Below are 14861 nucleotides of genomic sequence, written 5' to 3'. Positions count from 1 at the left end.
TCAGACCCCAGTGGGTGCACTGTGGAGCTCATGACTTCAGTATCTCACCCCTGCAGGCTCGCCTGGACTCCTGAAGGAAAGACAACCAGAGGGACCACTGAAGGGCAATGAGGACGATCCTCGCCCAGGTCAGGCTGCAGGCTCTGAGCCCACAGAGTCCGACACTCACACGACCAGCAAACAACCCAGTGCCCTGCAAGGCACTGTCAACTGCTCCTGTCGTTTTGGTTTTACAATTGCGCCCCAGCACGGAAAGCGCGGTTCATTAAAGAGCCAAAACAGGAAAAAGGTGTCGCACAGGACAAGGAGCAACTAGGCCGGGATTATGCAGACATTCACAGTTAATATTTAGTTACTCCCGGCCTGTACTCAGACTCAACTTGCTCAGATGCAACCACTCCCATTTATTGATTTAGGCACTCGCGGCACAGACTCGGACACTCCCAGATGTAGACACACAGTACAGGTTCAATGGGACACCTCCAGACACCCCAGTATAGGCCTGATCGCCCCAGGTAAATTCGGGGTACTATTAGCGCTGCTGTAGCGTTAGAGGCAGAACATTCAGTTCTGCTTCGCACGATCCCAGCGCAGCTACAGACATTGTTGTGCTCTGCGGCAGCTGGCCCGAAACATTTCAAGGTCCACTGTAAAGCACTCCCAGATCAGCTACAGACACTCCCAGGATAGATCTGTGCACATGCAGCAGCCAGTGACCACGGGTGGGGGGGGCTGAAGGAAGGCGGGACGGCCACTCCCACTTCACAAACTGTGAGAGAGGAAACTTTATCAACCGTGTGCACCTCAGGTAGAACATGGCTGCGTCCAACCAGCTCCGGAGCCTGAAGGAGGAGGCCACCTGCTCCGTATGTCTGGAATATTTCACAGACCCCGTGTCCGTGGAGTGTGGACACACCTTCTGTCTGTCCTGTGTCACTCGGTACTGGGAGGGGCTTCAAAACGGCTTCCCCTGTCCTCAGTGCAGAAAGATGTCTCAGAACAAAACCCTCCGGCCCAACAGGCAGCTGGCGAACGTGGTGGAAATCGTCAAACAGCTTCAGGTACCGAGTGCGACCCCCCAGGAGGCGAATCTGTGCCGAGAACACGAAGAGAAACTGAAACTGTTCTGTGAGGATGACCAGGAGCCCATCTGTGTGGTCTGCAGCATGTCACGTGATCACAAGGCTCACACGGTGCTCCCCATTCAAGAGGCTGCCCAGGAGTACAAGGTATGTGTGCTATAGAGCTGGGTTAAGGGTGGAGTCAGGCTACACGTTGCTCCCGATTCCAGAGTCTGTTGAGATTCAGGTGCTCTAGGCTACTTTAGTAATATATATATATATATTGTATAATATAATGAAATCTTCACCAAGTGCATAAAAATCATATGTACTGAAAAACTGCATGAAATAGTACCTTCCTAATGGGTGTGCCCTTAACCAGTAACCTTTAAACTGTGATTTGCCACTTTGCTTTTGGGTAATGTTTTAGGTTTCGCCTGTGCAGCGCTTACGCTGTGCTTCTGAACTCCATTGTATTTAATGTATCTTAAAAGTAACTTACCTCTTGCCTTCACTTCTTATTGGTCCGTGTGCTTTCCACTTTACTTTTCCTCCGTTTCTATTGGTTGTTTCCTGTTCTCCCTTCTATACTTCTCTTATTAGTGTCTCATGGCCAAGTACTTCTTTTCATCTGCGTTGGTGGCTTGTAACTTCTTCTGTTCACTTTTATCTGTACTCGGCGGATGCGCCTGTAACGTGCACAGATTGTTCCCTTTGTAGTGTCACGCCAGTGATGTAACTGGTCGCAGGCAATACCATAAAATGGTTTCCATGTGTAGGGTGTTATGCTGGGAAGCATGGGATGTACCAGGACAGAGGGGTGTCCGGAAAGTCAGCCGGTTACAGGGTGAGAACAACCCTGTGACGCAAGGCGTATTTTGGTTGCGTCCAGAGGTCATGGTAACAAAGGTAATAAAAAGGACCAGTTGGTTTGGCGCCAACAGGCAGAATGTGAAAGCAAGGCTGAGTCCCGTGTCATTTTTCCATCCGAGCCCGTGACGTGCTTTGATCAAGCGCACCCGGCCTAAACCCGGTACGCAACAAAATTGGCGATGAAGGTGGTGACCCCGAGCAATGGTGTAACCAAACACGCAGCGTGCGAAGCTGCGAGGCAGTGGCTGGGCAGAGCGGATGCCTGACGCCGAGGCTCATTGGAGCACCCACGCGGCTGGTTGCGACACGCGATCGAGGGCCGGCAGGCTACGAGCCGCCTCACGCTACGGTCGCTCGAGCAGCAGCGTCTGTGCCCGGTGAGGCATTTTGGAGAGCAGCCGGCTCACTACAGGTGGGAACAGGCGTGGCCCCACCCCGACCAGCATCCGGTCCCCAGCACGTGGAGGACTTGGCAGCGAGCTGAAAGACAGCTGCGGCCCCGCCCCCTGGATGACATCGAAACAGCTGAAACAGGACAGAGCCAGAAAAGTACACACAGCCACAGGCACACCGGTGAGTGGAAACACGGAGAGGGCACAGGCAACGCCCATACTCCTGTTTTTGCGGTGGGGCACATGAGGACAAATCAGTACACTTTAATTAAAAAAATACAAATAAAAAAAAGAGAAAATCAATACATACAGCGACATGGCCACCTTCCCTATCTTAGAACCTTTTATAATGGAAGGCCCCCCATCAGCTCAAGCCGCAAAATGGAAATCGTGGGTGGAGAGGCTAGAAAATTATTTTGCGGCTATTGCATTAGACCCGGACAGGCAACGACCGATGCTCCTGCATATGGGTGGTGCAATGCTCCACAGAATCAGCAAGTCCGTGGCCGAAGAACAACCTCCATTCACTTATCAAACCCGTAAATGCGCAATTACAGCATATTTTGAACCTCTGGCGAACCCAGACTATGATCGGTTCCTCCTCCGGCAAGCTAGGCAACTACCGGATGAGTCAGTCGACACATTCTATGCAAGGCTGATAGAGCTAGCCAGCACATGTACCCTACCCGACCCGAAGGAAGAAATAAGAGCGCAATTCATTCAAGGATGTCACTCTACAAAACTAAGAGAACACATTTTACAGGTGCCCGGCATGACAATGGCAAATATGTTGACTATGGGAAGGTCAAAAGAACTCTCCAAAGTAAGGGCAGCACATATGGAATTGGCACTCACACAAACCATTAAGGCAAAGCCGGTAAATGCCATCACTTCAGGGATCACAGAAAAAAAAGACAAGACAAAGTCAGCAAACACAAACCGATCATGCTACATGTGTGGAGGGACATTCCCACATCAAGGCAAATGCCCGGCCATAGGGAAACAATGCACAAACTGTCGGAAATTAAATCATTTTGCCAAGGTATGTCGTTCCGCAGCAAGATCCAAGGGGGACAGGCAAAAGATGAGTCATGTTGCCAAAGCAATCCAACAACCTGACGTAGTCCCCGACATGGACGATGACGATGAGCCTGAAGAGACAGTATACATCATTCATGCCACAGAACCCAGCAGCCATACCAGAAAAAATATTCCCAAAGGCAAAGTAAAGGTGGCAGGCCATCAAGTTACAGCACTAATTGACACTGGGGTCTCGATCAATATACTTGCTCAATCGACATTCAATCAAATGCCACATACGCCCCCCCCCCCCCCCTTCGCCACACAGCAGTACAGGTATTTGCGTTTGGATCCACAACACCACTCCCCCTTGCAGGAGTCTTTACGACAGCTATTACTCATGAGGAGACAACCACACAAGCCAAAGTATATGACACCAAAATAGGAACTGGGATGCCACTCAGTTGCCGTGCTGCTGAAGAGCTAAAACTAGTGGTGTTTGCATTCAGCATACACATAGAGGCACTGGAGAGCCTCGACGAAGAGTATGCTGACATATTCAAAGGAATTGGCTGCCTAAAAGATCGTTAGGTGAAGCTGCATATGGACAAGTCCATCGAACCGGTGGCCCTCAAACACAGACGCATAGCTTTTCACCTTCGACCACAGGTGGAGGCGGAATTAAGGAAGCTCGAGGAGGCTGACATTATTGAGAAAGTGGAAGGACCAACATAGTGGGTGTCGCCGATCGTGGTCACGAGGAAACCAAAACAACCAGGAGAGGTACGCATATGCGTGGATATGCGCCTACCAAACGTGGCCATCAGGAGGGAACGCCATCTCACACCCACGGTGGACGACATAGTGGCAGAAGTCAGCGGCTCGAAGTGGTTCTCCAAGATGGACTTGCATGCAGGGTATCATCAACCAATGTTGGCCCCCGGAGTCACGTGCAATAACAACTTTTTCTACCCATGTAGGGCTGAGGAGATACCGGCGCCTGAGTTTCGGCATTGCAAGTGCGGCGGAAGTGTTTCAGGACACGATAAGAGGTGTTTTGGCTGGTCTGGAGGGTGTCATCAATGTGAGCGACGACATTTTGGTGCACGCTCCCACGGTAGAAACACACTTAAAGAGACTGCGAGCTGTGTTCCAACGCTTGCACCTGAATGGGCTAACACTACACAGAGAAAAGTGTGAGTTTCTGAGACAGGACATGGCGTTTTTTGGATATCACTTTTCAGAGAAAGGTGTTAGGCCTGACCCAGAGAAGGTTGCGGACATAAAATCAGCACCGACCCCCACGTCTGTTTCAGGCGTACGCAGCTTTCTGAGCATGGTGACATACTGCGGAAGATTAATTCCAAACCTAACCTCTCTCATGGCCCCATTGCGAGAAATCACGAAGGCACACACTCCGTGGGAATGGGATTTGGCACAGGAGACGGCGTTCCAAGCAACCAAGCAGACACTATCTGCGGAAACCACATTGGTATACTTTGACCCTGCTAAAGGCACCTATGGCCTATGCGAGCAGAGCATTGACCACGACGGAGCAACAATATTTCCATATCGAAAAGGAGGCACTGGCGGTAAACTGGGGATGTCGTCACTATCATTTGTACATCTATGGTCATCGTTCAGGATATGTACGGATCATAAACCCCTCATACCGTTGTTTAACAAGACAGCGTCACAGCCCCCCTCCAGAATTGAGAAATGGGTTCTGCAGTTACAAGGATATCAGTTCTCGGTGGTATACCGCCCGGGCACTCAGAATCCCATGTCTGTCCCAGGCCTGTCACAGCACGGGAAGAAGAAGAAGCAGAAAGTGTCGAGGATTATGTACAGTTAGTGATGGAGAGGTCTAGGCCGCTACCCATGTCATTGAGGGAGATACAGGAGGCCACTCGAAATGATGAGGTTCTACAGATGGCTATGTCATGCATCAGTGATGGGAGATGGCATCGGCTGAAGGAAAATCTGTCTCTTAGAACTGTGGAAGAGAGTACTGCCCTGCAGGCCTTACTCTGCGTTCGAAAGGAGTTGGCAGTGTCCTATGAAGAATGTCTACTACGAGGTCATCGTCATCCCCGAGAGTCTGCGACAAAGAACGGTGGAGTTGGCTCATGCTGCCCATCAAGGCATGGTAAAGACTAAAGCAAGGTTGTGTAACAAAGTGTGGTTTCCGGATCTGGATGCCAGGGTGGAACAGACGATACAGCAGTGCCACGTGTGCCAAATGGTGGGGACGGCGGACACCCCGCCACCCATCATCACGGAGCTCATCCCATCCATTCCATGTCAGAGAGCCAGCGCGGATCTAGGCAGCTTACCGGATGGACGGCATATGTTGTTCGTAATGAACGATTTTTCGAAGCATCCTGAAGTGGAACTACTGGCATCCACCATCACAGAAAAGGTCATACCATGTATGGAAAAGATCATGGCCACCCACGGGATTATACAGGAATTGAGAACTGACAATGGCCCCCCATTCTCAAGCCATGAGTTTGCCTCCTATCTGGCTTCGCATGCAGTTCATCACCGTAAACTTACTCCGTGGTAGCCACAAGCCAATGGATAAGTGGAACGTTTTATGAGGACTTTAAACAAAGTGTTGCGAATTGCAGTAGCACAAGGGAGGAACGTGGACTGTGCCATTTTTGAGTTCCTGATAGAATATCGTTTGACGCCACACAGCACGACCGGAGTGTCCCCAAGTTAAATTTGCATGAGAAGGGAGGTGAGAGACACCATCCCTCAGATAGTTGGTTCCACGACAACTCAGGACCAAGCGGAAGTAAGGCTACGAAATAGACAAACACAGAATGACCGGATGTCGAAAAACCGACGAGCTCGTGTGACAGACTTGCAAGTGGGAGATTTGGTTCTCCTGAAGAACAGACATCCAGGTGGAAAGTTCAAGACTCTTTTTGAGCCCAATCCGCTGGCAGTTGTCAGGGTGAGCGGCACCCTTGTGACTGTCAGGAGAAATGCTGAGGAGTTAACCAGGAACATTTCCTGTTTCGAACGATACCACTGTAAAGGGGAGGCACACAAGTCGAGTGAAATGGCAGAGACAGGCATGGGGGGAAATGAAGAGCTCACAACACCCTCCTCGTCTGGGGATGTCTGCCTACCAAGGAGCGCCCAGCAAACCAGAGAGGTACAGGATGGAGCGGGTGCAGCCCAAAGCAGTGAGACTGATCGGAGTGACGGCGAGAGAGGTTTTGAAAAACCCTCTGAGGTTGTGGCCTCTGATGTCACACCCAAACAAGGTCTGGACAGCTACAATCTGCAACCCGGAACCTCTGCCCCGGTGAGACTGAAAGACTGTGTATGTTCATAGGTGAAAATGTTCTGAACCATGTGCTGCCAACACATGTGCGTTGTTTATTCAAATGTGCTTGTGATGTTTTCTAACACTAGGTTTGATGTGTCAAGCTATGGTTTTGAAGTTGTATTTCCATTTAAAGTTGAGGAGGAATGTTATGTTGGGAAGCATGGGATGTACCAGGACAGAGGGGTGATCGGAAAGTCAGCCGGTTACAGGGTGAGAACAACCCTGTGATGCAAGGCATATTTTGGTTGCGTCCAGAGGTCATGGTAACAAAGGTAATAAAAAGGAACGGTTGGTTTGGCGCCAACAGGCAGAGTGTGAAAGCAAGGCTGTGTCCTGTGTCATTTTTCCACCCGAGCCCGTGACAGGCTCTGATGAAGCGCACCTGGCCTAAACCCGGTACGCAACATAGGGGAGGCCAGCCCACCTCCCCTTGTATGTATACATGATGTAAGGAGCCCAGAGGTCACATGGGGTAAGATTATAAAATTAACTAGTGCCAGCAGGCAGGACACTCCCGTGGCGCCAGCGAGAGAGCGAATCTGCCTGCCTGGCCCGCGTGCACCACAGCAAAGTGTCCCGAGTGTAATTTGCGCGCGCCTGCAGCCACGTGCCACAACAAAGAGCCACAACACTACATTGGTGACAAGGGGTAGGAAGACACTCACAGATTGACACCACGCCGTGGCAGCCGCATTCCCTGTAGCGGTGCTCGTATCACATGCGTATCTGTGCACTCCCACTTCTCCCAGGCCCTCGCCCTACATCTGTGGCCTCAACTGGGCAGCCCACTTCCTGTACTGACGACGCTGTCCATCAGCCCCGAGTGGACCAGCCCAACGCGTGCACTTGCATACAGGCTCCTTGAGTAGTACTTACTGTTGAGTTCTCTGGTGGGTGTAAATGAGTGGCCATGTGGGGGTAATAATGAACGCACTGGTTACGGATTCGGACTGGCGGGAAAACCCCAGAGTCCCTTTTATTACTGTCGGTTGCGTCACCGACTAAACCAATGGTGCCTAACACTGTAGGGTGCCTAACATCTCCCTTCCAGTGTGGACGTCATGGTTGAGTCCATGACTAAACGTAACACTTACCACCATTGCCTTGCCAGCTGTTGTGAAAAAGCCTCTCTCTACATGTTCATCTCAACACGACCGTGCTGACACCTCCAGGCAGGTGTTTTTGGTCATGAATCAGCAGATTCCACAACCTGTCCTAGCAGCACCTACTTGCCGGTTAAATACAATAAAAAATTAAAACAGAGGGCATCACAGACTAGAAGCTCCGTGAACCTCATCCACCTGCAACATGAGACTGGCAAAAAGGGTCCTAAAAAAAAAAATATATATATATAATAAAATGAGACCACAAAGCGCATCGGGACTCATCCCTTCACCACTGCTGCTGGTGAACATACTAGGGAGGTGAGACATTGTATATTACAGTACACCTGCCACAGAAAAGTTACAAGACGCGCAGCTCGCACTTATCAAAAATGTCCACCTTCCCATCTATCAAGCTTTTTGTCATGGAAGGGTCCCCGTCCGCACAAGTGCCCAGATGGAAAGACTGGGTCGAAGGAGTCCTACTCTTTTTTTATGCCACTAAAGTTGAGAACACCCAGAAGAGGGCCAAGACCCTGCACCTGTGTGGAAAAGACATGTACAAAATCTCAAAAAAAATCTCACAGAGGCCACCCCCAAAACACACCAGACCCTCATAACGGCCCTAAACATACATTGCAAACCCATGACTAACGCAAATTATGAACGTTTCATATTCCGGCAGGCCAGACAACGAGCCAAAGAAACAATAGACTCATTCTATATGAGGCTTAAAGAACGAGCCAGCACGTGCGGGTTTGTGGATGAGACCGAAGAAATCAGGAGTAAAATAATCCAGGGGTGTGTGTCAGTGAAGCTGTGGGAAAGAATCCTAGAGGACTCCGGGAGATCGTTACCTAGCATCCTTAGGATGGGGCGCACAAAAGAACTATCCAAGGTCCTGTTGTGTAGCCATTTTAGTTATAGCTCCATGCATGTTATTTTAGCACAGTCGGCCTGCTGCTGTGCACTTTAACCTAGATATATTTTATTCAGCTTCGTTTATTATTTTAACAATAGCCACATTTGCGGTCTTGTTTTATTTCTCTCTATCTAGCTGTTCTTGCTTAGGCCAGCACTACGTTCTCAAACAAGACATTCTTGTTCACTCTGTGCTTCTTTCAACGCTGCAGTAAGATAGGTTGCCGGTGAATGTGGTAAAAGTTTTGTCTCTGGTATTCATAGAAAAATACACATCCTTACGTAGGGACATTTTTTCAGAACATCAGCTGTTTTATTATAAAAGCACTTCCTTGTCCCTTATGTGTTAGAGGGAGATTCCAGCCAGAGGACCACAACTGTATGCTGATTGCTGAACGCTTCGTTACAGCTGCTTATGCAGACTTCGGGCCTTCGCTCAGGTATGGGGATTGATGTCTTCCCAGGGAAACATGAAGGGCAAAACTAGAGCTTAACATGCAGTGCTCTGTTATAGCCTAGGTAGAAATTAGTCTGTCGCGTAGGCTCTCATTATCCTGGATTTTGAGCGGCAAGATCGTTCACAGTATGGGGGACTGAGTCTGACCCACAGTGGATGACACTTGTCACTCTAAATCCGGGTTTTGCTCCGGCTAACTAGCAGTTCCTCATCTCTCCCAAATGAAAGAGACAATTGGGCAGCCGAGCGCATGACATCTTAGTACTTATCAGGGAAGTCGTGGTCACTCAGGTCACAACCGGTTCTCTCATAAACAGTGCGGTCTGATATATAAATGACAAAGGCAGTTTAAGTTTTAAAACAACTGCATTTTAGATAGCAAAGCGTGAGCTGCAATAACCAGAACTGCACAACACAGTAAGATTGAAATGGTAGCGATGAGAGTGAAACACAAGAATAAGGCTATCATAGTGCAGTTAGATTATTTCCTCTCTAAGTTATAGTTCGAGCACAGCATGTGAAGCTCTAAGCCTGCCTTTCAGGTTCCCCCGGGAGGACATCAACCCTCATACCTGAACAAAGGCCTGTAATCTGCATCAGCACCTGCAACGGGGCATTCAGCATCTAGTTGTAGGTTCCTGGCTGGAATCTCCCTCTTGATGTGCACTAGGACTAGGAAGTGTTTTTATAACTAGCACACAGATGTTCTAAGAAAATGTCCCTACGTAAGGATGTGTATTTTCTACGAATGCTAGAGACTAAACTTCTACCACGTCTACCGGCAATGTACCAGACTGTAGCCTTGACTGAAGCACAGAGCGATCAAGAATGCATTATTTGAGAACACAGTGCTGAACTAAGCAAAACAGTGTGATAGAAGAATTTAAAACAAGACCGTAAAAACTGGTTATTGTAAAATAACAGTGCAAAGCTGAATAAAATGTATCTAGGGCAAAGTGCACAGCGGCCTAGTATGTTAAACTAACGTGCATGAAGCTATATTAAAACCGGCTACACTACACCCTCCCCTTATCGGTAGAAAGTGGTTTAAGCCAAAGCTAAAATGCCCTAAGCTAAAATAAATGTAAAAACCAACTTAATTTTAACAAGTCAAGAGGATACACAAGCATACTATTTGGCTTTTTTTTTTTTTTTAAATGAGCATGCAGCCAAAAGCCGAATTCAAAGAAAATGTCACTTTAGGACAGTTCCAAATCAAGCATCAGTCATGGAAAGCAGGAGATTCTCCACTTCGGCAGATGACAAAACTGGTAAATCCATGCCAAAAACCACCAAGGAGCAGGTGTGTTCCATAGCCCCAGTGTCAACCAAGGCGGCATCCTGTGCAGTGCCTATGAACGGGTTAATGGTTACTTCCTCCAGGAAGGGTAGCTCGTAATCAGCTTCTCTGAGCAAACGCAGCCGTAGCGCGCATGTCTGGTAATGAACCCTCAACAAGAACATCAACAGATCAGCATCAATCACTGAGGGGCGTTGCTGTGAGAGGCAAACTTCCAGTGCATGTTAAAAAGAGCACCAACGGCATGAAACACGGGCTGCACACAATCCAAAACCGGTCTGAATGACAGAGACCAATCACACCCCAAATGTTCCAGGAGTGTTGCTCCAAATTGCTGCATCATGCTTTCACGACACAGCTGTGCTGATGGGAGCGCCTTCATTTGTACTTGTTGCGGCAGGACAGCCATTGCGGAAAAACAACAGCAACAGCAAAATGCCGGCTAATAAAGCCAAAGTTATTGGAAATCCCCCAAAAATGCTTTCGAAAATTGAATGAATAGCCAAAGGTATTAAACCGAATATAGAGGAAAAGGTGTGAACAAAACCAATACCAACAGCTTTGAAAAAATTTGCTAATCCAGCTGTGCTGGACGCATTAAATATACGTCCCACGAGTTCACCAAAGTGTCTCGGAAAGGTCGTATTTAACAGGGACTGTATTTCCGCCGATGACCTTGCCACCTGGAGTGCGTAGGTCTCGCGTGCAGATGTAAGGGCCACATGCTTCTGAAACAATAAAGCCTTCAATCTACTTAACTTGTCAAAATTCACCTTGTAAGTAGCAATGTGAGGCCAGTAATCTGCTACCTCCCTAAATTTAGTGAGGGGAAACAACACGTTCCCGCACAATGTAACGACCTTCGTGACCGAAACAACGTCAACTATTCCGGCCCGCATGCCACAACAGTCATCACTATTGAGGAGGACGTAGCTGCCGTTTGAAAGCACCTGGAACGTGCGTTTAATCAAGGGGACTGGAACTCCCTTCAGATAGCAAGCCAAGTTCGCAACAGAGGCATTACACGCCCCATGCAAGGACAGCTGCTTACAAATCATCGAATGGCTGACTGAAGTCTTGCATTCAGTACCGCTAAGAAAGACCTCTTTCATGCTCTAGAGGCATTTGTACGAGAAGGGAAGCTCCCACACTTCATGGATGTAACTATCTCCCAACTTTTCATATCTGCCTACCGGAACAAGTTTCAAACAAGAAGTGAATTGTAATGTAGAAATAGGCAGATTAATAACCCCGTGTATCAACTACTCTGCTGAAGGAATCTCGGCCACGGTAAAAGGCAATCTTTCTATCTTTTCAATGTTAAGCATGACATAAGTCGCCTCCTTTTTAGCCATTAGTTGTTGTTGTCGCGTCAAATTAAAGGAAAAATATATTTCCCTGGCACTGATGTGCTGCCACGGAACGCGACCTGCCTTCAATGTCTGAAGTGTCCAACCCAACTGCATAATGGACCTTGTCTGACTCTGTCCATGATATAAAGAAGACATATCAGATCATATAATGTCTATAGCAGAAGAAACAATGTTGTTAATTGTATATATCCGGTCGGACAAGGTGTGAATCCCATTATCCACAACAGCTAATGCCTTTTACAGATTTTCCTGATCTATCTGCCTTAACCGGGCTGCAGCCTCTTGCTGTGACAGTTTCCATATTTCATTGTATACCTCATACAAGAAACACTTCCTACGTGGTATCTTTGGGCATGACAAAAAATCTTGTAAGTCAGTGTCGTTAGACAGGAGACTGAGATGTGTCTTAACTGCATCTAGTGAGGATGATTTTAGCCACCGTTGGCACAATTTTCCTACACTATGGGGGTCATTTTGACCTTGGCAGACGGCGGAGGCCGTCCGCCAAGGTACCGCCGCTGAATGACCGCACTGCGGTCAAAAGACCGCGGCGGCCATTCAGACATTTCCTCTGGGCCGGCGGGCGCTCTCCAAAAGAGCGCCCGCCGGCCCAGAGGAAATGCCCCTGCAACGAGGACGCCGGCTCAGAATTGAGCCGGCGTAGTTGCAGGGGTGCGACGGGTGCAGTTGCACCCGTCGCGTATTTCAGTGTCTGCTTAGCAGACACTGAAATACTTTGCGGGGCCCTCCCGCCAGGAACAGGATGGCGGTAGGGGGTGTCAGAATCCCCATGGCTGCGGAGCGCGCTCCGCAGCCATGGAGGATTCACAAGGGCGGGAGACCGCCGGTTTACCCTTTCTGGCCGCGGCTGAACCGCCCAGAATGCCCTCGGGAGCACCGCCAGCCTGTTGGCGGTGCTCCCGTGGTCGGTGACCCTGGCGGTCACCGGCCGCCAGGGTCAGAATGACCCCCTATATGTTGTAATTATTTCAGCATGTTCTGGTGAGATATAGCGAGGGTCTGACCTACTCGTTCGGAAACCCCCCGAGGAGGTGACAAAACGTTGATGACACAGTTGGTATCTATTGGCCACAATAACCACCCGCCTGGACGTATCAGTGAAGCATTAAACGTACCATTCTGGACCCACTCATTAAGTTCACTAAATGTTGCATTCGTGTGTTTTTGCCAGTTATTCAATTTTGCAGGGGCAGGTATACTGGGCATCTTTAATTCTCTAATTGTTGCTAAGCCCAAACAACTTGTCTGTTGTACTGTTTCATTTTTAAAAATCATTTGTACGGGGATGAGACATGCTCTAAACAATGTTTCTCTACCCTTAGTCTGCCAATTCTTTGTTCCTGAAATACTTTTCAGATCAACATCCTTTGACCAATATTCATAACCCTCAATTGATAACCAGGAAACAAAGGAGTCAGAATATATAAATTTTGTGTCAATAACATATGTTTATCCCTAGTCAGAGTTACCTTAAAATAATATGACTCAGCATTTTTTTGATGATGCCCAGAAAAATACGCACATTTTTCAAAATAAGTTTTTGAACTCCCTTGCGGGGGAGTTGGGCAATGTTCCCATTGTGTATAATCAAATATCATTGTTGGACTGCTCGCTTTATGTATGAAGTGGTGCCCATAATAATTATAGCAAAACATGTCACCATCATTTTCTTTAAACTGGTAAACATCTTCATTTTCATAGACAGTATAATATTGCAATTCTGTCATCATTGAATCAACTGTTTTCACTTCCCAATCATCAGATACAATGCCTGGTATAACTATATCGTTCATAGATAACTTTAACACATACTGTATTTGAATAATCTCAGTGGGACCATATATATCAAACATTACTTTGTCCCACACAATCCCATCAGGAATTGGCACTGCAGAAATGTTCACGAAAGACAAGTCTCTTCTAATCTTATCTGATGGAAAGTGTGATTTCAGAACCTCCTCCACCTGTGCAACCGCTGATCTCTCGGGAAGAAAATGACCATGTATTAACAAGAAGAAAGTAACGACAAAACCAATCCAAAGCAGGAAGGCTAGGACAGTCAAGGAAAGCCATACATAGTTCCATGGAAAAACGAAGTATGTTTCTTTAAGCCAATGTATCAGCTTACGTGTACTTGACAGGTCAGCAGTCGAAGAGGCAAACGAGTCCGATAGACCGTCGTTGTTGTCTGCAAAGTAACCAGAAGCAGTTTGTGCAAAAGGCGTTGCCGTAGTCAATGGAGGTGTTGGTGTTTCCTGTGGCGGTACACAGTAGACAGCACCATCCGTCTGGCTTGTAGTCATAGTGACTTGATCAAATGTTTCTAAGTTGCTTTTTGTTAGTGGAACCAATGCAAGATCATCATCATCCACCCTCCCCAAGCTCTGATAGGCATCAGTGTTGGTATAAACAACTTGAGGCGGAACTTCTTCTCCAGTAGTGAGAGGGATTCGGGAACTACTGGACGTTCCTCTTGGTTGACTTTGTAGAATCGGCCACATGTTGTAGCTTGACATTGTCAATGGAAACAAAGCAGTTTTCTTTGGCACCTGGCAACGGTGGTAGAATAACAGTTCTGGTACCGTGTATCCCCAACACAGGGACTGGTGCTCGATAAGAAGGGCCAAATTATTTTTTTCACTGCGACCTTTTCATGCACAAGATCCCAAACACTGGGAATCCAGCCGGTAGGTGTTACTGGCACATCCTTAATTCCTATGGAGGCAGCACTTTTAGAAGAGTTATCTTCACGGAACTGCTGTAATTCCTGTAAAACAGTGACACAATAATTTATGTCAAAAGGTGTTTCCGCCGCCTCCACACCAGGACCGTCAAGATCCGGAACAAACTTTAGTGTTCCGAACAGGCACTCATATGAAGTACAACCCCCCAGGGACCTTCTAGGCAGGTTATTTAGTGCTCTCTGAACTCCATACAGGTGGGTTAGCCAACTACGACCCGTACCTAAGACTCTGGCCATTAAGGATTGGTTTA

At 48.0% G+C, this 14861-nt stretch overlaps 1 protein-coding gene across 1 annotated transcript in view; it reads left to right on the top strand.

Moving 5' to 3' along the window:
* The first annotated feature begins 723 nt into the window (after nt 1-723).
* Nucleotides 724-14861, top strand: part of LOC138299239 (E3 ubiquitin-protein ligase TRIM39-like) — a 115078-nt gene continuing 100940 nt past the window's right edge. Inside the window, exon 1 of the mRNA XM_069237366.1 lies at nt 724-1229. Within this exon, the coding sequence (XP_069093467.1) occupies nt 816-1229 (414 nt within the window). The 5' untranslated portion in view covers nt 724-815. The remainder of the gene's footprint in view (nt 1230-14861) is intronic.

The sequence above is a fragment of the Pleurodeles waltl genome, chromosome 6 (assembly GCF_031143425.1).
Source record: "Pleurodeles waltl isolate 20211129_DDA chromosome 6, aPleWal1.hap1.20221129, whole genome shotgun sequence".
Lineage (NCBI taxonomy): Eukaryota > Metazoa > Chordata > Amphibia > Caudata > Salamandridae > Pleurodeles > Pleurodeles waltl.
Note: the sequence above shows the minus strand (reverse complement) of the source record. Positions and strands in the feature narration are given on the sequence as shown.